This window comes from Pelophylax lessonae (genome assembly GCF_965119305.1).
Source record: "Pelophylax lessonae genome assembly, chromosome: 4".
NCBI classification, from domain to species: domain Eukaryota; kingdom Metazoa; phylum Chordata; class Amphibia; order Anura; family Ranidae; genus Pelophylax; species Pelophylax lessonae.
The window spans coordinates 227258427-227285145 of NC_138771.1; the positions used below are offsets into that span (position 1 = coordinate 227258427).

The following is a 26719-nucleotide window of genomic DNA, read 5'->3' on the forward strand; positions in this document are numbered from 1 at the left end:
TCGCAGCTACTAACTACAGGAAATTTATGTCCTTTTTTTTTTATTAAACTAGTAATGGCGTCGATCTGCGATTTTTTTTTTTTTTTTTTTTTTTGCGGGACTGCAACATTGCGGTGGATAGATCGGACCCTTGACTGACATTTTTGACACTTTTGGGGGTAACCGTGACATTACTACAGTAATCCGTGCTATAAATATGCACTGTTACTGTAAAAATGACACTGGCAGGGAAGGGGTTAACTTTTATTGGTGATCAAGGGGTTAAGGTATGCTTTTGTGCTTACTAACGTGTGTGGGGGGAGGGGACTGTGTGACACAGGCAAAGATCGCAGGTTCAGCTATGCTGAATCCTGCAATCTGTCACTGTTTGTCACTTAGGAGATCCGCTCGCTTTGTTTACACAAGCAGGCGGATTTCCATACTCGATCCCCGACGATCAGGGAAGAGCGGCGGTGATCACCGCCGCTCCTCCCCTGGCCCAACTCCCGCTGTGACTGAATACAGCGGGAGCGAGCCTCCGGCGGTGCGCACGCGCCGCCCACAAGGGGAGGAGTCCAGCGACGTAGGTCTACGTCGCCAGACGATATCGAGCCACTTCGCCGCAGTACCAGCTCAGTGAGCGGTCGGCAAGTGGTTAAGCTGCAGAAGTTTTTACCTCCTTGATCAGGGCATTTTGCTATTAAGCACTGTGCTTTTTTAACTGGCAATTGCAACACTGTACCCAAATTAGATGTTATAATTTTTTTTCACACAAGTAGAGCTTACTTTTGGTGGCATTTGATCACCACTGGGCTTTTTACTTTTTGCACTATAAACTAAAGAGACTGAAAAATTTGTAAAAAAAAAATATATATATATTTTTACTTTCTGCTCTAAAGCTCATCCGATAAAAATCAAATGTTATCAAAAATTTAGGCCAAAATGTATTCTGCTATATGTGCAATGGCATTACAACCAAAAGTTTAAAGTTTTTTTTGTTTTTGTTATATTTTAAAGTTGTACTCTTGTCTGTCAAAAAGCATAATTTTTGTTTGCTTGTGAAACATGGTATTATTTTTCAAGGCGTTATATATCACAACAGCTAAATAAATCTGTGTCTGTAGTGCATGTTCAAACCCTGATACCATAAATATTAAGTCAGTTAGACTGACTGACTACTGCTGACACCACAAGTGATACTTATACAACGAAGAGTGCTAAAATTATACACAGTCACTATATACAAATAACGCTCCCTGGGAAGATTGTGTGCCAACAATGTTTACTCTTTGTGCTGTGTTGTGTTTTCACTAAGACTGGGTTCACACACATGCGAATTGGATGTGGAGAAACCCACAGCCAATTCGCATGATAGGCATGTGGGACCAGCTCCTCTCAATGGAGCCGGTTCACATATATCTGGGGAATCCGCAGTTCGGATTGAAAAAAATTCCGGTTTAGTTGTGAATTCAGGCAAAAATTCAGACCTAATTCGCACCTGAACCAGTGAACTGATACACACCGGAACCCAGGCATGAACCCGCGGCAGCATATGTGTGAACCCGGCCTTAGTTATATGCCGATTTTTACTCCTTGCTGTGTCATAAAAAAGCTCTGTGTTTACCTACACAGAGATCACAGCCATTTGCTCAGCTGGTGTTGGCCATGGATCATTGGCTGGGACCCACTGATCAGCTTGTGCTGCAGCGAATGGCAGCACATCTGGGGCAGTGGGCAAACACACGCCCCTTAACCTTTAGAGGCAGAACACGTACATGATCTGGTGCATGGGGGTCCTGCCATAGTATATACACTGTAGGCAGTCCCCAAGTGGATAATATTTAATGCATGCATGTTTTTAGCTCCCAAGTGCATAACTTTTACATTTATCAACATGAAACCTATTTTGCCTCACAGTGGCACAATTAAATAGTGCATTGAGGTTGGGTGATTCAGGTTAAAAGCATTCAATTTAGACTTTTTTGCTGGAAATTATTCACTCTTTGGGACTCTTTTGTGCTTTTGTTGTCTTATAATGGTGAAAATGACATTGGCTCTTTCTCTTTGTTTTAGCTGTTCAGCCTCCAGTGATCTGGAAGTGTTTTTGCATGGCCTTGGTCTTGGACACCTTGCAGATATATTTTTGGTAAACGTGTTTGTTTTTATTACTGAATGCAATGTTCAACACTGTAAGATATAAAATGTTGTAGAAGTTGAAAATGTTTATTATATTAGGCAGACTTGTGGATGTTCAGGCTTCCCATTGGCCTCTATTTTCATAGATTTTTATTGAATTCTTTACTTTTAGTTTGAAGAATTTGTTGCAGTCACTGTCTGGGAATCAGCACAGGGTTTATTCACTGATTTCTACTGTTTCAGTTACAATCCAGCATCTGCACTAATGAGTGTGGGCCTGGCTTCTTTTTAAATTGCTGGGCAGGTGGCAGGTTTTTTGTTCTAAACGAAACGCCTCTAGCCAGCATTAAGGCTCCATTCACACCTGGGCGTTTTTGAGTGTTTTTCAGCTTCAAAAACGCTAAAAAAAAAACGTTCCAAAACGCCCAAAAAGTAAAACCCCATTCATTTAAATGGCCCCTGTTCACATCTGAGCGTTTTAACGCCTAAAGCAAAATGCCTGTAGCTGAAAAAAGTACATGAGCTTCTTTTTGGGCTGATTACCAGCGTTTTTGATAGATGTCAATGCCTGCCTCCAAAAACGCTACGCTCAAGTGTGAATGCAGCCTTAAGCAGAAAAATGCTGCAGTAACCCATAGCAGACAAGGCACAACTTTAATTACTTTGATAAGGCTGCTTTCCGGCTGCTTTTTTGCAAACGCATAGTAAAAATGCATGTGCGTTTTTGCCGCGTTCCCAGTGCGTTTTCCACCTGTGAAGAAGAAAACAAAAAAGAATGTGTTTCAAACGGGGATGCGTTTTTTATGCATTGTTCATTGATTTCAAAGGGGAGATGCGTTTTTACTGCAGAATTTTTACTGCACCAAAAACGCAGCATGCAGGACTTTTTTAAATGCAGCTGACTGGTATGAAGAGTTCCATAGGATTTAAAGGTCATGCATTTTTCTTCCAGTTTTGGTAAGGCAAAAAACGGAAGAGAAACAAATGTGAAAGGGCCCTAAAAGTTAAATGATCAATAGAATGTATTCTTCTGAGGGCTTGGGGTATGACAAAGGCTTATTTATACCACAATCCCCAAATTCAGTGTGCTATCCCAGTTTACAACAGATCGTGCATTTGTAGTGTGTTTTTAGGCATTTATTTTATTTTTCCTGATTTGGATTTACATGCTTTTGCAGTGTGTTTGAGCGTTCACATATGTTATTAAAAAAAATGCAGCACACTGCACCTAAATGCACATGAAAGCACCACAGTGGTGCAAAACTAGCCACATTGGCATAAAATAATTTTTCTTGTGCATTTGCACAGTGTTTAAAAAAAAAAAAAAATGCGCTCTACTGCATCTGGTGTTTATACAAGCTGTCACATTTTTTTATTGCGATCTTTGTCCCCACTGGGTAGATTTGTCCTCTCTATTGGCACTTTTCCACTGCGAGTACCGGCTAGTACCGGCTCGGCTCTACTCGGCCCGGTTTGCTTTTCCACTGCGGTACCGCATGGTATAGTGTTGGAACGGTTCGGTACGGTACTACGGTATAGGTTTGCTTTTCCACTAAAGTAGTACTAAAGTTAAGTGGGTGGGATAACAACGGGGTGGGTGTGATTCTCTGACCAATCAGTGGCTAGTAGTGACTGCATGCAAAGGATTGTGGGATATGGTACCAGTTTGGTACCTGTTGGAACCACAATCGAGTAGGTACTGTTTTTTCAGAGCCGTACCGTACCGTTCGGTTCCATGCAGTGGAAAAGCAAACCTATACCATACCATACCGTACCGAACCGCTCCGACCCTATACCATGCGGTACCGCAGTGGAAAAGCACAAAAGCGTGTCGAACCGGTATGGTTCCATGCAGTGGAAAAGCACCATATTTGTCCTAATAACCATTTTTGTAGTTCTCAACAGGCCAAGAGGTAATGGTAAATTTTTCATTGGATACATCAAATCTAGTGACAGATGTCCAAGAGGTAGATTCCGCTTACTGTGTAGACATTTCTTCACACTTCTTGCATCTCGGGGACAAGAAGTGAAAGGAATTTTCCCTAGTGATTCATAGACCATGGGTTATTTATTGCAAACTTTAAGTTATTTGACATTGGCAAAAACACTGCTGGGTCTGTCCCCTAGTGCAGGGGTATTGAAATAAAATGAATGGAGGTCCGATTAAGTACATTTTCTTACAGCAGCAGTCTAGGGCCCATTTTTGTGTGATGACTCAGATTCTTTACATTGCAGCCAGGTGTGCAGAAACGACAGTCCATTCATTTGAAAGGACTGCTGTGCGTGCGGTTTCTGCTGGGAAAAGGTCCTGGCACCTTTTTAAAATGCAGTCGCATGGAAACTGCGTGGTGCATTAGTACCATGCAATTTCCATGTGCAGGAAACCGCACCTTGTATTTCAGTGCGTTTAAGAGTACTTGTTACCCCTGCACGTTTTCTCTGCATCACCTCATTTTGTGTGCAGCTGCTTGTCCTCCTTCACATCTTCCCCTACCACAGCACTGCCCCCCTTTGCATTTCATCCCCACAGCACTACCCTTTTCACTTCCCCCTGCAGAACTGCCCCCCTTCGCATGTCATCTCGACAGCACTGCCCCTTCACACCCCCTCGAAAACACAGCCCACTTCACACCCCCTCGACAGCACTACCCCCTTCACACCCCCTCCAAAGCACTGCCCCCTTCACACCCCCCGCAGTACTGTCCCCCTTCACATGCCCCTGCAGCACTACTCCGCACTGCCCCTTTTACATCCCCCCCCACAGCACTGCCCCTTTCACATCTAACCCCCCCGCAACACTGTCCCACTTCACATCCCCCTCAGAGAACTGTCCCTTTCACATCCCCCTCACAGCACTGCCCCTTTCACACCCCTCCCCTGAACCCACAGCACTCCCCCTTTCACATCACACACGCACAGCACTGCTCCCCTGTACATGACCCCCCCCCCCCTCACACACACACACACAGCACTGCCCCGTTGTGCACGGCCCCTGCTCCCCATCCTTCACAAGTTCATATTAGCAAGCTGGTGATTGATTGCTAGAACCGCCTCCTAGCAGCCAATCACCTCCTGGTTAACGTGAAAAGGTAATTCAGCCAGCTGCCTTTCTCCATGCAGTGCTGGTCCCTTCCCCAGTCCAGAATTGCCCCACCTTCCACTCTGCTCTGCTAATGACAGCGGTGGAGGCTAGGGACAAAAGTGGAAGCTAAATGTGCATTCACAGCCGCCTTGGTGTATCTATGTAATACACAAATACAGCAAGCACTCAGGGGAATCCGGTATAGAGCTGGTGATGGATAATACCTATCAGGGTAAAAGTCCACGAGGAGTTATTAAAACGCTGGTGGTGACTAAGTATATGACACTAAATGGAGGCAGCTCTTCTCAGAAGTAAGGCAAACTCTGGATCTAGATCCCCAGTGATTTCACACACCTCTCCCCACGCTGCGTTCCATCCTGCAGCTCAACCTGGGACCCGAAACCAATAGGAGGCTGCTGGCATGTCTTCCTACCAGACCGTGGTCTCTGTATGTCAAATCGGCGTGCAAGGACGTTCCACCTGGGGGAGATCTGTTCTGTCTATTGATGAGCCTGTATTTACCATCTCTTGTGAGTTGCTAATTAACATTGCTGTGTTATACACTTAGAGGCACTTTTCTGTTTCTTATATAGTGTATCTATATAACCCTGCCCACTACTTGATGCTCCAGTTTTTTGCTTGTGTCCTTAGATGATGTGATGAACGCCCATTTGCTGGGACGTTCGCCACTGGCTACTGGAGGTGTGTGGAGGCCAGACTCCTGCCCACGGACTATGGGCCCTGGCTTGTAGGGGAGTGCACCTCTGTGTGGGAGTATATGCTGGAGGACCATGGGAGTAGTGTTACTTTGGACTCAAATCCATGTCACCCCAAGATACAGACTCTGAGACTAAGATCAATGTTACAGGCCTAAAGCTGCCTGTTACAGCAGAGGACTTCTCCACACGAGAGACTAAAGAGATGCGAACAACGTCAAACTCAGCTATTATCTACTGTGGGGATGTGTATTGACACTATTAACCACTTTAGGACCGGAGGATTTTCCTGCTTAACGTCAAGGCCACTTTTTTCAACTTGGCACTGCGAGACTTTTAACGGACAATTGCGCGGTCATGCAACGCCGTACCCAAACAAAATTTACATCCTTTTTTTCCCCACAAACAACTTTCTTTTGGTGGTATTTGATCACCTTTGCGCTTTTCATTTTTTGCGATATTAATAAAAAAAAGAGCGAAATTTTTGCGAAAAAATTTTCTACTTAGACAGTTAAAAAATATCCAATATATATTTAATTTTTGTCATATATTTAGGCCAAAATGTATTTAGCTACATGTCTTTGACAAAAAAAATTCTCAATGAGCGTGTTTTTAACCACTTTTAGACCAGAAGATTTTACCCCCTTCCTGACCAGGCCATATTTTGCGATTCGGCACTGGGTTACTTTAACGGACAATTGCGCGGTCGTGCGACACTGTACCCAAATTAAATGTAGGTCCTTTTTCCCCCCCACAAAATAGAGGTTTATTTTGGTGGTATTTGATCACCTGTGCGATTTTTTTAAATTTTTTAAAAAAAGAGCGACGATTTTGCAAAAAAAAAAAATAAAATATTTTTTACATTCTGATATATAACATTCCCCCCAAAAAATTTATAAATCAAACTTTTTTTTTTTAGCATTTTAGGCCAATTTGTTTTCTGCTACATATTTTTGGTAAAAAAAAAAATCACAATAAGCGTATTTTGGTTTTCGCAAAAGTTATTGCGTTTATTAACTACAGGAAAGATTTGTCATTTTTGTTTGGTTTATTTTTTACTAGTAATGGAGTCGATCTGCCATTTTTTTATTTTTTTTTTGCGGGACTGCGACATTGCGGCGGACAGATTGGACCCATAACTGACATTTTTGACACTTTTGGGGGGACCAGTGACATTACTACAGTAATCAGTGCTATAAATATGCACTGTTACTGTAATAATGACACTGGCAGGGAAGAGGTTAACACTGTTGGTGATCAAGGGGTTTAATGTGTGCCTCATGCTTACTGACGTGTGTGGGGGGAGGGGATTGTGTGACACAGACACAGATCGCAGGTTCAGCTATGCTGAATCTTGTGATCTGTCCCTGCCTGGCACAGAGGAGATCCGCCCGCTTTGTTAACGCAAGTGGGCGGATTTCCTCACTCTTTCCCCGACGATCGGGGAAGAGCGGCGGTGATCATCGCCTCTCCTCCCCTGGCCCGACTCCCGCTGTGTCCCGCCGAGAGAGGGAGGAGTCCAGCGACGTAGGTCTACGTCGCCGGACCCAGCCAAGCCGCTCTGCTGCAGTAGCAGCAACGTGAGTGGTTGGCAAGTGGTTAATAAGGTATTTTGAAAACGGAGACGTGAAGTCTGCAAGCCTACGTCGTCTACTTTCATCTGTTTAGAGGTGGTTTTGTATTTACACTTCTAGGAATACGTTTTCGGCTTTGTTTTGGGGGCTTGTTTGTTAATTATGATAATGTTGCAGTCGCATTCACCTATTGTCTCTTTCCAGATGGCCAAGGTATGTTAACTATGTTCTGTATACAATTACATTTGCATATGATTATGAAATCAAACACACGAGACTGTATATATTGGAAGTGAGTTGTTGAATAAAGGGTCTTTTGTTTTACACTTCATCGAGCTTAGGCGGATGTTTGGGGGGGAAAGACCTAAGACAGAAATACTTGGTCCAAGTATTGGGGATCTGTTACAGATGATAAACGCGTTCTCCTTTTGGAGTAGAATTTTCTAATATTTTTCCCTTTGCATAGACACACCTATAGGGGGCTGTCCCTCTGGTCCAATACCCCCCCTGCTAGCAGCATTCCCAATTCAGTTTGTCTTTTGCCTAGTTGGGAATAGTCAGGCTTCCCTTGGCTAGTGCTGCAGTCTCAGCCTTTTCTTCTTATTTCCTAATTTTTATTTCTGCTAAATGATTTTTCTTTACACTGATAGCTTTTATTTGTTCCTGTGCTTAGTTAGTCAGACTTCGGAAGACAACAGCGTTTGTGGAGCTGGGAATCGCACTGGTTGTACTAGAGCCATACAGAATCCCAGCCTGCCATCGAGCGTTAGCAGGCTATGCGTACGCCCAGGCCTCGCAAACGACCTGTCCCTGTCCTCAGGGACAAAGCCTGCGGAGTGGCTACTTTGCTAGGATGTCTCAACTGCGGTACGCTGCATGTTGCTAGCGTCCTTTTCGGCTGACGGCACCCCCACCCAGTAGTGGGAGGCTTTCCGTCAGAGTGGCACCCACGTTTTCGCTGGATCGGTGAGTGCCATGCTACCCCTCTGTCTATGGCATTTTCTGTCGGGAGGTGTATGTGGGGCCTCTGTTATGGGGAGGGCAGTCTATTTTGGAGTCTGATATCCCCCTCATGTCTGTCTGTATGGTTCCCGTGTGTCCCTCACGGTCCCTGCGGGGGCGCTATAGTGGTCCTGCCGCGGTGTGGGGGGTTTGCGGGAGTCCCTGTGTCCCTTGTGTGTGCTTATGCAACGTTTGGGGGTTCAGACATGTTTGTGGGGGCCGCACCGGTGTAAAATCGTGGGGCCGCCATTTTCTCTGTAATGCTTTGGCGCCATCTTTAGTGTGGGCAAATTGTTTTCCCATGTGCTCAGCCATTTTCTCTGAGCCTCCCCCATAGACTTACATTGGCAACCATTTTCTTGTGGCTCAGACCTATGTTCGGCCTCTAGTGGCGTGACATCACTTCCTTTCTTCAGGCACTCAGAGTGAGCTGGCAGCGTGGTATTGTATAGATAAACTTCTGGGGGGCTTTTCTGCTATTTTTGCAGGTTTATATCTCTGCTGGCAGTATATTCTTCAGTGCTTAGTAGCACAGGCTAGTCACTCATTGCGGTGGGAACCGCCGCTATCGCCGATTTTAAAGGGCCAGCGCCATAAAATTTCTAAGTGTGTTTTATGGAGTCCCAGGATAGCAAATTCCCCCCAGCTCTGGTGGAGGGTTCAGGTGCTCCCGAATCCTCTGCAATAGTCTCGCTTACTTCTGCACTTGCGACTTGAGCGTCCAAAGTGGATCTGTTGATGTCTGAGCGGGCTTCTAAGAAAAGGCCCAGGATTTCTCAGTCTTCTGATTTGGAGCTAGATATGGTTGCCACGGACAGTGTAACCCCTGAGGGGTCTCAGTCCTCTCAGTCGGGTGGGGAGGAGGGGGAGGATTCCCCCTCCAGGTCGGCCATAGAACGCGCGGCAATGTCTGTGCTCATTAGCTCTGTTAAAGACACGCTACATTTAGAAGATGAGCCCCACCCACCAGTTAAGCGGTCTTCCTTTGGGATCCGCAGATCCCAGAAGTCAGTTCAGGTGTTCCCCTGTCCCGCTGAGTTTCACGAAACAGTGAATGAACAACGGCACAATTTAAAGCGCAATTTTGTGGTGCCTAATGGCGCTTTTCCACTGCATGGGACCGTAACTGTTCGGCACGCTTTTGTGCTTTTCCACTGCTGGTACCGCATGGTATAGGGTCGGAATGGTTCGGTACGGTATAGGTTTGCTTTTCCACTGCATGGAACCGAACGGTACGGTACGGCTCTGAGAAAACAGTACCTACTCGATTGTGGTTCCAACAGGTACCAAACTGGTACCATATCCCACAATCCTTTGCATGCAGTCACTACTAGCCACTGATTGGTCAGAGAATCCCACCCACCCCGTTATTTATCCCACCCACTTACCTTTAGTACTACTTTAGTGGAAAAGCAAACCTATACCGTACCGAACCGTTCCGACACTATACCATGCGGTACCAGCAGTGGAAAAGCAAACCGGGCCAAGCAGGGCTGAGTAGAGACGAGCCGGTACTTGCAGTGGAAAAGTGCCATAAGTGGTGTCAGTACCGTTATCCCTTTGCGTCGCCGACAGATTCTCGCTGGACTGTGGCCCCTAAGGTGGACCACACGGTATCCAGGTTAAACAAAGCCACTCTGATGCCCGCTGAGGATTCTCCGGTGTTCAGGGACCTGGCGGATAGGCGGTTCGAATCTCTTACCCGCCACTCCTATATGGTGGCAGGTTCCTTGATGAAACCCGTGTTCGCCTCAGTAATGGTCTGTGGTGGAGTGGACTAAGGTGCTGAGATGAACCCTTGTGGCTGATTCCGCCCCTCCTGCTACTCTGGAGATGGTGGACCAAATTATTCAGGCTGTTCTATACCTGTGTGACGCGGCCTTGGATGAGGCCCCTTTTAGTCTCCCGCTTATCTGCGGTAGCAGTTGATGATCTGCCGCATGGTGTGGTTGAAAAGCTGGTCGGCTGACCAGACTTCCAAGAAGACGGTGTCTGACATCCCTTATGCAGGGAATCGCCTTTTTGGGGACTCCCTGGACTAATAGGTTACAGGGGTCACTGGGTGTAAAAGCACACTTCTGCCCCAGGTGTCCAGGGGCAAGTCTTTCCGCGGTAAGCGGGGCCCTTCCTTTAAACCTAACCAGGGGTACTTTCGTGCCTTCAAGGCACAAGACAAGGGCAAACCCTTCATGGCCTCTGGTGGCCAGAAGAACCCTTGGGCGGGCAAGCCTAAAGCCGCCCACACTGGCACGGCGGCCCAGTTCACCTCGACCCGAAGGGTCGCCCTCACCCGTTTCAGGGGTGGGGGGACGTCTGCGCTGTTTTCCCGAACCTTGGCTGGCCAAGATTCAGGACAGATGGGTTCAGGAACTCATTCGGTCAGGGTACAAGATCGAATTTCGATCGTGCCCAGCAGACAGATTCTTTCCCTCAAATCTTCATTTGACCCCAGATCATTTCCAAGATCTCCAATGGGCGGTTCAGGATCTCCTCGCCCAGGGGGTGATCGTCCCGGTGCCACAACGGGACAGGTTTCAGGGTTTTTACTCGAATCTGTTCACGGTGCCCAGAAAGAAGGGCAAGGTTCGTCCTATTCTGGACTTAAAGTTTCTGAACCGCTTCGTGCAGGTTCAAAAGTTCCGCATGGAATCCCTCCAATCGGTGGTGGCCTCCCTGAGCCCGGGAGATTTCCTGTCTTCCATCGACCTCAAGGATGCGTATTTACCCCATTTACGAAGGTCATCAGAGGTACCTCCGATTCGCAATCGCGGAGGAGCACTATCAGTTCGTGGCATTGCCTTTCGGTCTCGCTTCGGCTCCAAGGGTGTTTACCAAAGTGCTGGCTCCTGTCCTGGCCCTCTTGCGGGCGCAGGGGATTGCAATCCTTGGATATCTGGACGATCTCCTGTTCAGGTCGAGCTCCAGTGCCACTCTGTTGCACGATCTGTCAAACACGGTTCAGATGCTCCAGCAGTTCGGGTGAACCATCAATTTTCAGAAGTCGACATTGTCTCCGTCTGTTCGCCTCCCTTACCTGGGGATGGTTCTAGATTCCACCCAGGCAAAAGTCTTCCTGCAGGAGGACAAACTCTGGACTCTACAGAATGAGGTCAGGTCCCTCAGGGACAACGAATCCTCATCGCTCAGGACCTGCATGTGGTCCCTGGGATTGATGGTGTCAGCCTTCGAGGCAATACCATTTGCACAGTTCCACGCACAATCTCTGCAAGCGGAGATTCTGGCCAGGTGGGACAGGCATCCTCAGTCCTTGGACAGGAGGATATCTTTGAGCCACCAAGTCAGAGCAGATCTTCTGTGGTGGCTCCAGTCTCCGGCTCTGACGGAAGGGAAATCCTTCCGGCGGTTGTTGTGGACGGTGATCACCACGGACGCCAGCCTGTTTGGCTGGGGTGGCGTTCTAGGCAATCTGTCCTCCCAGGGCACTTGGAATCCTCTCTACCGATCAATGTCTTGGAACTGAGAGCGATCAGACTGCTCCGTTGGTCGGATCGGCTTTGGGCCTCCCTGTGCGTGTGCAGACGGACAACGCAACTGCGGTGGTTTACATCAATCACCAAGGGGGCACTAGGAGTACCCGGGCGGCCTAGGAAGTGGCCGAGATTCTGTCTTGGGCCGAGACGCAAGTCTCGGCGCTTTCGGCAGTTAACATTCCAGGTGTGAAGAACTGGCAGGCCGACTATCTGAGCTGTCAGACCCTGGACCAGGGGGAATGGTCCCTACACCCGGAGGTGTTTCAGATGCTGTGTGCGCAATGGGGATCCCCGGACTTGCATCTGTTCGCGTCTCGTCTAAATAACAAGGTGGGAAGGTTCGTGGCAAGAACACGCGATCCTCTGGCAGATGTTTCGGACGTGCTGGTGGTGCCTTGGAATCGCCTGATTTATGCCTTCTCCCCCCCCCCCCCCCGATTCAGTTGTTGTCCAGGTTCCTTCACAGGTTGGTCTCGGAACCGAGGTTGGTGATTCTAGTGACCCCAGACTGGCCGCGCTGGTCTTGGTACACGGACATCATGCAACTGGTCGTCGAGCCTCCCTGGCGGCTCCCACTACGAGACGATCTGCTGTCTCAAGGGCCGATTTTCCATCCTGCTTTAGTTGCTAGCTTTAACGGCATGGCTGTTGAAAGCCAGGTCTTGAGAGATCGGGGTCTCTCATCGGCGGTCATTTCTACCTTACTCCAGGCAAGGAAGGCCTCATCCGGTAAGATTTATTATCGTACCTGGAAGGCCTATTTCGCCTGGTGTGAATCGCAGGGTTTCCATCCTCGCTCCTTTTCGGTGGCGAGGGTGTTGGCCTTCCTGCTGTCTGGTGTGGACCAGCGTCTTGCACTGACCACTATCAAGGGTCAGTTATCTGCGCTGGCCATTCTTTTCCAGCGCCCCTTGGCGTCAAACTCCTTTATCCGCACCTTTATTCAAGGGGTGCGTCATCTGGCTCCCCCTAGGAGGACACCCTTGCCTCCTTGGGACCTGAACTTGGTTCTGTCCGTTTTTTGCAATGTCCTCCATTTGAGAACATCCAGGAGATTCCTCTGCCTGCGCTGTCACGGAATGTCGCTTTTCTGGTGGCGATCACATCTGCTCACAGTGTGTTGGAGTTGGCGGCCCTATCTTGCCGTTCTCCCTACCTGGTTGTTCATAGGGATAAGGTGGTCCTGCGACCTCATCAATCCTTCCTTCCAAAGGTGATGTCTGATTTCAATCTCAATGAGGACATTGCCTTGCCTTCGCTGTGTGCGAATCCTAAGCATCCTAAGGTGTTAACCTTGCATTCCTTGGATGTAGTCCGGGCGATCAGATTTACCTGTCTACTGAATCCTTGAGAAAGTCGGATTCTCTTTTTGTCCTTCCTGAGGGACCTCGGAAGGGCATGGCTGCGTTTGCGGCAACCATTTCTAAATGGATCAGACAGACGATTGTACAGGCTTATTCGCTTAGGGAACGGGTTCCGCCCTTCCCTGTCACGGCGCACATCAGAGCGGTGAGTGCGTCTTGGGCCTTCAGTCATCAGGCGTCGGTGTCCCAGGTGTGCAAAGTGGCGACCTGGTCGTCAGTGCACACCTTTACAAAATTTTACAAACTTGATGTTTTGGCATCGGCAGATGCCTCCTTTGGCCGCAAAGTTCTGAGTGCAGCAGTGCCTTAGGGGAGACATGGCGTTTTTTAGCCTGTCCCCTCCTGTCTGTGTTTTTTCCCTGGTATTTTGATTTCCTGGGCTTGTTCGCTCCGGTTGAGCTTTTATGTTACCCAGTGTGAAACCTTTCTGGTTCAGATAAGGTTCTTTTCTCTGATTTGGGTGCTGCGTTGCCTTTGAGACGGTTACGTTTCCTACCCCTCACATCTACACTGCTTTGGGACATCCCAGAAGTGAAGACTGTATGAGTGGGCGGCGACTGTCAGAGAATGTAAGAGAAAATAGAATTTTTGTAAGAACTTACCGTAAAATTATTTTCTCTGAGTCCTCTGACAGTCGCCACCCCTGCCCCTCTTTTCGGGTTCATGGACTATCTACTGCTTGCTATCAAACTGAATTGGGAATGCTGCTAGCAGGGGGGTTTTGGACCAGAGGGACAGCACCCTATAGGTGTGTCTATGCAAAGTTTTCGTGAATGTTTCTAACAATCTTCTGCCTAGCTTACTCCTGTGAATAAGACCAATACCCTGTAGTGAAGACTGTATGAGTGGGCGGCGACTGTCAGAGGACTCAGAATTCTATTTTTTCTTGCCTCTGGGGCTCAAGAAAAGGGTAAGCCGTTCAGAGCTTCTGGAGGGGCTAAAAAGCATTGGAGCAAGCCCAAAGCCAGTCAGTCCGGTGCTGCAGATAAGTCCTCTTCAGCATAAAGGGGCGCCCTCACTCGTCTCAGGGGTGGGGGGACGTCTGCGCTTCTTTCGGGAACTCTGGGATTCCTTCATTCAGGACAATCGGGTTTGTGAGCTGGTTTGTGCCGGGTACAGGATAGAATTTTGGTCCAGGCCGGGGGGCAGGTTTTTTCACTCAATCTTTATCTGTCTCCGGGCTCAAGGGGTGATCGTGCCGGGTTTGCACCACAGGAACGCTCTCATGGTTTCTATTCAAACCTGTTCACGGTACCCAGAAATGAGGGCAAGGTGCGTCCCATCCTGGATCTCAAGGCTCTGAACCGCTTTGTGCGGGTGCAGAAGTTTAGAATGGAGTCCATTCGGTCAGTGTTGACATCCTTGAACCAAGGGGATTTTATGGCCTCCATAGATATCAAGGATGCATATCTCCACGTCCCCATCTTCGAGGGACAAAAGCGATTCCTCCGCTTTGCGGTGGTAGAGGAGCATTATCAATTTGTGACGTTACCTTTTGGTCTCGCCTCCGCTCCCAGAGTCTTTACCAAGGTCCTGGTCCCTGTGCTGGCCTTGTTGCATCAGTGAGGTATCTCGATTGTGGGATATCTGGACGATCTCCTGTTGCGAGCAGTCTCCTATTCGGATCTGTTGGGCAACATCTCCATTTACGGTTCAGACCCTTCAGGACTTCGGGTGGACGGTCAATTTCCAGACATCTGCTATGACGCCATAGACGAGGGGCTGACTCTCGACTTTGCTCTGGCAAGGGTCTTTCTTTCCTTAGACAAGCTTCAGTAACTGCAAAGGTGATCAGGTTGCTGATGGAAACCAATCAGACTTCCTTGAGGATTTGCATGAGGGCTATGGACCTGATGGTGTCGACCTTCGAAGCAGTCCCGTTTGCTCAGTTTCAGTCAAGTCCTTTGCAGAAGGCGATTCTAGCAAAGATGAACAGGGATCTTCAGTCATTGGACCAGAAGATTGGTTTGGTCATTGGACCAGAAGATTGGTTGGAGCCATCTCAGGAAGTCTGCTCTATCCTGGTGGATCCAGTCACCTTTTCTGTGCCAGGGCAAGTCTTTCCTTCCGTTTTCAGGACTGTGGTGACCATGGACAACAGCCTGTCGGGCTGAGGTGGATTCCCAGGGAAAATTTGTGCCCAGGGGACCTGGGCAGCAGAGGAGTCTTCCTTGCCGATTAATATTCTGGAGCTAAGAGCGATCAAGCTATGCCTGCTCCATTGGACGAGTCGACTTCACGGCTCTCTGGTTCGGATACAGTCGGGCAATGCCACGGCTGTGGCTTGCATCAATCATCAAGGGAGCACCAAGAGTGCCCTGGCAGCCCAGTAGGTGGCCGAGATTCTGGTTTGAGTGGAAGCCAATGTTCCAGCTCTTTCCGCAGTGCACATTTTGGATGTGGAGAATTGGTAAGTTGATTGCCAGGTGTTGGATCAAGGGGAATGTTCCCATCATCCGGAAGTGTTTCACCTCCTGTGTGCCCAGTGGGGGACTCTGGAGGTGGTTTTGTTTGCATCTGGTCTTAACAGGAAATTCCCACCGGTTTGTGGCCAGGTCTCGGGATCCTCTGGCCGACGCCACAGACGCTCTGGTGGCTCTTTGGAGTCGATATCGCCTGATTTATGCCTTCCCTCCGCTTGTACTCCTGCCGAGGTTTCTTCTCCGGGTGGCGGTGGAAGGCATTCCGGTCATTCTGGTAGCAGCAGACTGGCTTCGGCGGTCTTGGTACGCAGAACTTGTCGCAGATCCTCCCATGGCGACTTCCTATGCAGTAAGATTTGCTGTCTCAAGGACCGATCTTCAATCCTGCTTTTCGGTCGCTGGCTTGAACGGCCTGGCTGTTGAAAGCAAGGTGTTGAGGGATAGAGGTCTTTCTGACTCGGTGATTCCTACCCTTTTGAAGGCCAGGAAATTGACATCTAGGAAGATCTATCATTGTACGTGGAAATCGTACATTTCATTGTGTGAATCGCGGCAGCTGCACCCTCGCTTGTTTTCTATAGCTAGGGTTTTGGCCTTTTTACAAAAAGGGGTTGAGCAGCACTTGCCGTTGGGCACTATCAAGGGTCAGGTGTCTGCCTTGGCCATTTACTTCCAAGGTCCATTGGCTACTAATTGCTTGATTCGCACTTTTATTCAAGGAGTGCGCCATCTGGCTCCTCCGAGGAGATCTCTGTTATCTCCGTGGGACCTCAATCTGGTGGTGTCTGTTATTCAAAAGCCTCCTTTTGAGAACATTAGGGAGATTTCTCTGCTTTCCTTGACGCAGAAGGTTGCCTTCTTGGTGGCTATTACTACTTCTCGCAGGGTATCTGAGTTGGCGGCGCTGTCCTGTTGTTTGTCTTATTTGGTGGTCCACAGGAATACTATGGTCTTCCGACCTAATCCTTCTTTTCTCCCTAAAGTGGTTTTGGATTTTCACCTTTAATGAAGACATCGTTTTGCCTTCCTTATGTCCTAAGCCTAAGCATCCCAAGGAAGTTGCCTTTCCTTTCCTGGATGTGGTCCGGGCGATAAGAGTTTATCTGACGGCTACGAAGTCCTTTAGAAAATCTGACTTTGTTCTTACGGATGGCCCTTGAAAAAGGTTTGGCTGCGTCTGCTGCGACCATATCAAGATGGATCAGGCAGACGGTTGTTCAGGTTTATTCCATCAAGGGTCAGGTTCCTCCTTTCCATGTGAAGGTGCATTCTTCTAGAGCGCTGAGTGGCTCTTGAGCTTTTCACCATCAGGCCTCTGTTCTTCAAGTTTGTAAGACAGAGACTTGGTCGTCTGTGCATACTTTTACTAAATTATACAAGGTAGATTTGTTGGCATCTTCAGATGCATCTTTTGGCCGCAAGCTTTTGCAAGCTGTGGTTTTAAAAGGGAATGTTTTTTTTTTCTTTTAGAGGTCTTTTACCTGGGTGAGCTCCTGTTTGGTTGAGCTTCATGCTTCCCAGTTGGCTAAGTTTAGCCTTTGGAGTTTGTTACTTTCTGGTTGCGTTCTTCCCACCCCTCATGCCTACATTGCTTAGGGACGTCTCATTCAGCTGATGATCAGGCTGTGTCTGTTGATGGACGATAGAGAAAATAAGATTTGTTTTACGTCCTCTGACAGTCGCAGCCCGTTCAGATGTTCTTCACTATTGGGTAATGTGCCCTCTCTGCAGGAGTAGGTTAGGTAGTGAAAACTTGACAAAAAAGAGTTAAACAAAGACACACTTCTAGAGGGCTGTCCCTCTCGACATGTTTCTTGCTGCCTAGCGTTAGGAGTAGGACTAAGTTTTCCAGCTGGGACTCCTGTCTGTTTTTTTATTTTTCGGACAAATTGGCACCTTTTGTTTCGGCCGCCATTTTTGATGAGGGTAGCCCAGCTGACTCCCTGGGAGGGCAGCAGCCATTTTCTTGCTGTATTTTGGCGCCGGTTCCGGTGCCATCTTGGATGTGGGCAGCCGCCTAGTAAGGGCGGCAGCCATTTTCCCTGTGCTTTTTTCCCCTTTTGACTTGTATTGGCATCCATTTTTGTGTGGCTCAGGGCACTGTCGGCCTCTAGTGGATGTCACTTCCTTCATCCATCTTCAGTTACTGCAGGGGGTTAGCATTTTTCACTTTCATATGTCTGTGATTTGGGGGTTTTTAATGCATTTTTTTTTCTCTTTGTGGGATGATTTTTGTTTCTGGGGTTAGCTCCTGTTGAGCTTCTGTTGCCCTTGTTGGCTCAGTTTTCTCTGGCCTTGTTGACATGTTGCCGTTCTTTGGTTGCGTCTTTACCCACCCCTCACACCTGCACTGCTTTGAAACATTCCAATAGTGAAGAACATCTGAATGGGCTGCGAATTTCAGAGGACGTAAGAGAAAATAGAATTTTTGTAAGAACTTACCGTAAAATTATTTTCTCTGAGTCCTCTGACAGTCGCAGCCCCCGCCCCTCTATTTTGGGGTTCGTTGTCTTCCTATACTCCTTGATACAAAACTGAAGAGCAGCACTGAATAGCTGAGGGTAATTTCGAGAGGGACAGCCCCCTAGAGGTGTGTCATTGTTTAACTTTTTATTGTGAAGTTTTCACTACCTAGTGGAGAACATCTGAACGGGCTGCGACTGTCAGGACTCTGAGAAAATAATTTTACGGTAAGTTCTTACAAAAATTCTGTTCACTGCTTGCAACTACACTGGTTTGCTGAGTGTGGGTGGGTTTTGCCTACGGAGACAGCCCCGTGGGCGTGTACATGTTAAATTTTTGTACTGCCTAGACTACTCCTGCAGGGGGCAGCATAACCCATTCAGCTGATGATCAGGCTGCATCTGTCGATGGACTGAGAAAAATATTTTACGGTAAGATCTTACAAAAATCTTATTTCTCTTACGTCCTCTGACAGTAACAGCCCATTCAGATGTTCTTTACTATTGGGTAATGCACCCTTTCTGCAGGAGCAGGCTAGGTAGTGAAAACTTGACAAAAAAGAGTTAAACAAAGACACACCTCTAGGGGGCTGTCCCTCTCCACATTACCCTCAGCTATTCAGTGCTGCTCTTCAGTTTCTTGCTGCCTAGCTTAGGAGTAGGACTAGATTCCCTCCTGGGACTCCTGTCTCAGTTTTTATTTTTCTTTGAAAATGTTTTTATTTTATTTTCCTCACTCACTATCGCTAGTTAGTCAGGGGGATCCTCCTGGAGAACTACAAGCGACAGCCGGGCTGGGCCTCACGCTAGATAATCTAGATCCTTATGTTGACCCAGCCTGGTTTACGAGCGTGCGCAGGTTATTGGTCCGTCCAGGCCTCACCACGACAAAGCCCTGACGGATGTGGGCGAGCCTGCAGAGAGATTTTTCTTCGATGGGACGACTCAACTCTAGAACGCCCTGTGTTGCAGCGTCCCCCCTCGGCTGACGGCGCCCCCCACTCAGGGTGGGAGGTGGTCAGTATAGGAGCGGAGCCGCGGTCTGTGGTATGGTGAGTGATGTTACCCCCCGTGTCCCTGGGACAGTCACCTGAGAGGGGGTTATGTGGGCCCACTCCATGGGGATGTCAGAACATGCGGTCTCTGTAATATCCCGCCCCCCTCGACAGTCCCTGCCTCCCTGCCCAATTTGGGGGGCGCTCTGCGATAAACGCTACATGGGGGGTGTGGGGGCTTTTTACCTTTTCCTGGGGGTCCTCCTGGTGGCTTCCCGCGGTGGCAATGTCCTGGGCCCCTGACAAATTGGTGCGGTTTGTTTCGGCCACCATTTTGGGTGAATGCAGCCTGACTCCCTGTGAGGGCAGCAGCCATTATTTTGCTGTGTTTGGCGCTGATTCCAGTGCCATCTTGGATGTGGGCAACTGCCTAGTAAGGGCGGCGGCCATTTTCGCTGTGCTTTTTTCCCCATTGACTTATATTGGCATCCATTTTTGTGTGGCTCAGGACACTGTCTGCCTCTAGTGGATGATGTCACTTCCTGCATCCATCTTAAGTTACTGCAGGGGTGAGAGTTTTTTCACTTTCATATGTCTTTCATTTGGGGGTTTTTAATGCATTTTGGGTGTTTTTTCCTAAAGTCCACTGCTCCCTCAGTTAATCTATTGCTGTAAAGGGGAACTGCGGCGGCAGTTGCTGAATTGACTTGGGCCGAGGCACATGTTCCAGCTATCTCCACCGTTTACAACCAACTCCCCAACCAACTCACACTCTCTACTCCCACTTTCTACTCCCTTCAGCAGTGAATTCAACATGTTTAAACAGATTTTTAATAGGCATCTGCCCATTCTCTTAGATGATCTCTGTTCAGAGATTTTGAAGGGAGGGGTCAAAATTGTTTCACGTAGAGCCCCGTCCTTGGGGTGTTCTCTGGCTCCTAGCTTCTTTCATACTAAAGTCCCTCGACCGGTCACATGGCTACACTGTAAAGGTAATTACAGATGTGGGGCAGTGGGATGTTCCTGCTGCAGCCACATTCAGGATGGTACTACATTTAGGTCCACCATCAATCATAAAGTGTATGATATTGGGTCCTTCTTTAATTGCAACTCTAGTTATATAATTTATTTAATTACATGTGCTATTTGTAAAATGCAGCATGGAGGAAGAACTACGAGACGTCTTAGGGATCGGTTCCAGTAACATGTTTACAGTGTAGAGAAGAATCTATCTACTAATGTGGCCAAACATTTCAACGGGTGCCACAGTGGGGATAAAACAGCTATGCGGGTCCAGGTTATTGAAAAGGTCAGGGCACCAAGGCGGGGGGGTGGGGGGGTTAATGTGTTCCGTTCCCTATGTCGGAGGGAAGTATTCTGGATCTTCCATCTGCAGAGTCGCATCCCACTCGGGCTCAACTTCGAAGAATGGGATGTCAGTCATTTTTATGAATGAGCCCCACTGGGACCATATATATATATATATATATATATATATATATATATATATATATAAAAATGTACACATGTATGTCCCACCTTCATGCATCTCCATATATGTACAATATGATAGGAGGAGGAGGAATAAGGAGGAGGAGTGGCCCTGTATGTGAAAGATAGCATTAAATCTAACCTAATACAAGTTGGTGAGGCCAACATTGAGTCAGTTTGGGTTACGTTGCAGTTTGCTAATCATGCAGTAACTCGTGTAGGTGTGATATATAGACCACCTGGTCAAGTTAAAGAACTAGATGATCTACTAGTTGAAGAAATAGCTAAAATGACAATGAAAGGAGAAGTTGTCATTATGGGAGATTTCAATCTTCCAGATATAAACTGGAAAACCAAAATAGCAAGTTCTACCAGGAGTACAGATATTTTAAATTCCCTACTGGGGTTGTCTCTGCAACAAGTGGTTGAGGAGCCAACCCGGAGGGAGGCCATTTTGGATTTGGTATTCACAAATGGGGATTCCCATATATGATGTCATTGTAGGCGAAACCTTGGGATCTAGTGATCACCAGTCAGTGTGGTTTAATATAAGAACTGTGAAAGAGTCACACCACACAAAAACAAAAGTTTTAGATTTTAGAAAAACAGACTTTTCAAAAATGAAATTAGTCATAAATGAGTCCTTATCAGACTGGAACGGATTACATGGAGGCCAGGAGAAATGGGACTACGTAAAAGGTGCATTATTGAAGGCAACAGAAAATTGCATTAGACTTGTCAGTAAAATCAAAAAAAGGAAGAGACCACTGTGGTACTCAGCAGAAGTGGCCCAAATCATTAAAAATAAAAAGCTAGCATTTTGTAATTATAAAAAAAACCCAGAGCAATGAAGATAAGGAAATCTACAAGATTAGGCAGAAAGAGGCCAAGCAAGTTATAAGAACTTCTAAAGCGCAGGCAGAAGAAAAACTAGCTCAGTCTATGAAAAAGGGGGATACGACATTCTTCAGATATATAAATGAAAAAAGGAAATTAAAACAAGGAATAACTAAATTAAAAACAAAGGACGGAAGGTATTTAGAAGAGAATAAAGGGCTAGCCGACTGTCTTAATGAATACTTCTGTTCAGTTTTTACAGAAGAAAAAGGAGAAGGGCCTCCACTTGAAAGGATGACTAATGAATCGTTTGATGCATGTGTCTTTACAGAGGAAGACGTTCTAAGATTGCTGTCTAAAGTGAAGACAAATAAGTCACAGGGTCCTGATGAGATACACCCAAAATTATTAAAAGAGCTTAGTGGTGAGCTGGCAAAACCATTAACCGATTTATTTAACCAATCATTAGTAACAGGAGTTGTCCCGGAAGATTGGAAATTGGCAAATGTCGTGCCCATTCACAAGAAAGGTAGTAGAGAGGAATCGAGCAACTATAGACCAGTGAGTCTGACATCAATAGTAGGCAAATTAATGGAAACCCTATTAAAGGATAGGATTGTGGAACATCTTAAATCCCATGGATTGCAAGATGAAAAACAACATGGGTTTACTTCAGGGAGATCATGTCAAACAAATCTTATAGATTTTTTTGACTGGGTGACTAAAATAATAGACGGTGGAGGTGCAGTAGACATTGCATATCTAGATTTTAGTAAGGCTTTTGACACTGTCCCACATAGAAGACTTATCAATAAACTGCAGTCATTGAGCATGGACTCCCATATTGTTGAGTGGATTAGGCAGTGCCTGAGTGACAGACAACAGAGGGTTTTAGTCAATGGAGAACATTCAGAACAAGGTCATGTTACCAGTGGGGTACCTCAGGGATCTGTACTGGGACCAATTTTGTTTAATATCTTCATAAGTGATATTGCAAAAGGCCTCGATGATAAGGTTTGTCTTTTTGCTGATGACACAAAGATATGTAACAGGGTTGATATTCCTGGAGGGAAACGCCAAATGGAAAAGGATTTAGGAAAACTAGAAGAATGGTCAGAACTCTGGCAACTGAAATTTAATGTGGATAAGTGCAAGATAATGCACCTGGGGCGTAAAAACCCAAGGGCAGAATATAGAATATTTGACACAGTCCTGACCTCAGTATCTGAGGAAAGGGATTTAGGAGTAATTATTTCAGAAGACTTAAATGTGGGAAGACAATGTAATAGAGCAGCACGAAATGCCAGCAGAATGCTTGGATGTATAGGGAGAGGTATAAGCAGTAGAAAGAGAGAAGTGCTTATGCCGCTGTACAGAACACTGGTGAGACCTCACTTGGAGTATTGTGCGCAGTACTGGAGGCCATATCTCCAGAAGGATATAGATACTCTAGAGAGAGTACAGAGAAGAGCTACTAAACTAGTACATGGATTGCAGGAAAAAACTTACCAGGAAAGGTTAAAGGACCTTAACATGTATAGCTTGGAAGAAAGAAGAGACAGAGGGGATATGATAGAAACTTTTAAATACATAAAGGGAATCAACTCGGTAAAGGAGGAGAGCATATTTAAAAGAAGAAAAACTACCACAAGATGACACAGTTTTAAATTAGAGGGGCAAAGTTTTAAAAGTAATATGAGGAAGTTTTACTTTACTGAGAGAGTAATGGTTGCATGGAATAACCTTCCTGCAGAAGTAGTAGCTGCAAATACAGTGAAGGAGTTTACGCATGCATGGGATAGGCATAAGGCTATCCTTCATATAAGATAGGGCCAGGGACTATTCATAGGATTCAGATATATTGGGCAGACTAGATGGGCCAAATGGTTCTTATCTGCCGACACATTCTATGTTTCTAAGATTATGTGCTGCTGTGGATTTTATATGATCAATGATCCTTTATTAATCCGTTTATATTTTTGATATCTCCTGGTACTCCTATGTGGAAACATTGGTAAAAAACGGATACTATGGCGTGTGGGTACCTGTATACATGATTTATAGTGATTTACCACACCTTTTTTACAACTTTATTGAAACATATATGTCCATACAGGCGTTATAATGGAGATGTTTTTTTCATGGTGCATACATGGATGCATTTGTTCATCCATAAGGTGGGAATAGTCTATTCTATGGAGGAAATAATGATTTTATGTATATGTCTTTTGTACATGCATGTGAAATGTATCCATGTGTTTGCAGGTGTGCACCTGCATGCACATATGTGCATTTACTAGATAGATGTTTTTATATTTACTAGGTTTTTTTCTCTTTCTCTTTTTTATGTTGTATGTATTCACATTTATTTTTTTCTGATATTTTCATTTGTGTTTTTTATACAATTTTCTGTGATTGTTGGTCCATGTCTTTGTGTGTATGGGAGAATTCCCGACATGCACGGGAACTTGGACCTTTGATTTTGTATTTGAATCACTATTCAGATGCTCCTTGGGGCTTAAGTTAGGTGATTAATTGGGCTGTGCACAACTGCTGATTATCACTGCCCCCGGAACACCTGCAATTATTGGGGCGATCTATTTAAGATCAAAAGGCTGTAGTGGTCATTGTAATGATTAAGCACAAGATGAATGTGTAAAGCCCGTCTATGTGACCCTATGTTGGTGTCTTTGGTGTCATCACCCTGGAAATTAAAGGCAATTGGAATCCCTGGATGTGTGGCCGTTTCTTTTCTTACAACATTGAGACGCTCATAGTCATTGAGGAAGTGACACTGGAGGTGAGTCATTAGGACTCCTTTGTTTCCTCTGTGATCCCATGTGTGAGAGTCCTGAAGATGCTACTTCAAAGGCCATGAGGGACACCCTCGCCAAACGGTTTGAGAAGCCTGAGGAGAATAAAAATGTTGTGCTTGAATGTCTTTTGGATCCTCGATACAAGAACCATCCTTTCTCTTCTGATGATGTATTGGCCAAGACAAAACAATGGCTGACACAAGAGATTCAACAGAAGGTGCAGGAGGTTCTTCCTGACGAAAAGAAAAGTCAAGAAGAGAAGGTTTCTGATGTGGAAGAGCAGAATGCAGGAGAAAAATGTCCCAAAAGACAACGGACAGAAGAGAAAATTCATTGTGGTCAAATAGATGCAATGTTCAGCACTTTATTGGGGCCTCATGCAGAGGATTCATCAAAATCGGTAATAATGAGCCCGGATGATGAACTTCATCTCTTTTTTGAAGGAACCAGTAATTGACAGAGGAAGTGATCGTCTTCAGTGGTGGAAAGAAAATGAGGTACGCTACAAAAGACTTGCTTCTAATGCTAGAGGATACCTTTCTCCTCCTCCTTCCTCGGTACCAAGTGAGCGTGTTTTTAGTGAAGTGGCAGCAATTTATGAAAAGAAAAGAAGCCGTTTAACTGGTGGGGGTGCCGAGTGTGCCTGGGCACACCCTAATTACTGATGTCTGTTAGTGCCAAAGATGGAGATCTCGGGAGACAGCCGGCACTACATTGAGGGTAGTGAGATACTCGGTGGAGAGGTGGCTGTGCTGTTGGCTGTCAAGTCTCCACTCCCGCTGGGACACCCCTTCGAACACAGTTTTCCGCCCGAGGGACTGCCATGTAATGTAACTGCTTGCAGGGAGAAAGACCAGCTGTCAAAACTCAGCGGTGATGTCGGGTGGGCGGGACCGAACAGCTATCAAACACCAGCCAATGGGATGAGGTCTGGGCGGCTGCTTCATTTATGTGGCCCGCCCCTTTCATAAGCAGACCAATCATTGGCTGGTGTTTGACAGCTGCTCGATCCCGCCCACCCCCGACGTCACCGCTGAGTTTTGACAGCTGGTTCTCAATACAAGCAGTTACATTACATGACAGTGTCACAGACACTAAGCGGCTCTTTCAAACATCACGATCTGCTGAATGTGAAACCCCCCCTCTCCCCTGTTGTTGTCCATAAGTGGTGCCTATCAGTGCTGCCTCATCAGTGCCCACCAGTGCCGCCTAATAGTGCCCATCAGTGCTGCCTATTACTGCCCAGGAGGTCTGCCAATCAGTGCCCAGCAGTGCTGCCAATCAGTGCCACCCATCAGTACCCATCAGTGCTGCCAATAAGTGCCACCGCTCAGTGCTGCCAATCAGTGCCTATCAGTGCAGCCTCATCAGTGCCCATCAGTGCGGAGAACAAGTGCCCATTAGTGCTGCCTATCAGTCCCTATCAGTGCCTCACATGTAATTTCACATGTAATACACATCAAAAGGAAAATAAGGCATACATCTTTTTCAAAACTTAGCAAGGATGGTGGAACCCATCTACAGACATTTGCCATACAATTTAACTTAAGTGCAAAAACGTTTTAGTTGGAAGGTTCACACCAGTAGAGCACTTTAGAATTTTTATTTCTCTTGCGTCTTCTGACAGTCGCCGCCCACTCATACAATCTGCACGTCTGGGTATTGGCCTTCTCCTCAGGAGTAAGCTAGGCAGAAGATTTTGTTAGAATATTCACAAAAACGTTGTATAGATACACCTACAGGGGGCTGTCCTTATGGTCAATACCCTCAGCTAGCCTCATTCCCAATTCAGTTTGCTGCTGCCTAGCTTAGGAGTAGGCTGGCTTTTCCCTGGCTGAGGCTGCGGTCTCAGCCTTTTTTCTTCTTTTTATTTTCTCTCTAGAAAAGTATTTTTTCTTTTAAAAGATAGCTTTTTATTTGTTCCTGCGCTTAGTTAGTTGGACTTCGGAAGACTACAGCGTTTGCGGAGCTGGGAATCGCACTGGTTAATCTAGAGCCTTATGGAATCCCAGCCTGCCATCGAGCGTTAGCAGGTTATTGGTACGCCCAGGCCTCGCAAACGACTATGTCCCGGACCTCAGGGTCGAGCCTGCGAAGTTGCTATTGTCGCCGGGAGGTCTCAACTGCGGTACACCCGCGTGTTGCTAGCGTCCCCTTCGGCTGACAGCACCACTACTCAGAGTGGGAGGCTTCCTGTCACAGAGCGATACCCACGTTTTCGCTGGGCCGGTGAGTACCATGCTACCCCTCTGTCTCTGGCATTGTCTGTCAGGGGTGTGTACGGGGGCCCTCTGTTTTATGAGGATGGCAGTTCAGTATTGGTTCTGTAATGTCCCCCTCATGTCTGTAGG

General features: G+C 46.7%; 1 protein-coding gene across 1 annotated transcript in view; it reads left to right on the top strand.

Moving 5' to 3' along the window:
* The window catches only part of ASZ1 (ankyrin repeat, SAM and basic leucine zipper domain containing 1), a gene marked incomplete at its 3' end in the record, with an annotated part of 757393 nt that overhangs the window by 334366 nt on the left and 396308 nt on the right, over positions 1-26719 (top strand). The window contains exon 8 of the mRNA XM_082255308.1: positions 2053-2125. Within this exon, the coding sequence (XP_082111434.1) occupies positions 2053-2125 (73 nt within the window). The remainder of the gene's footprint in view (positions 1-2052; positions 2126-26719) is intronic.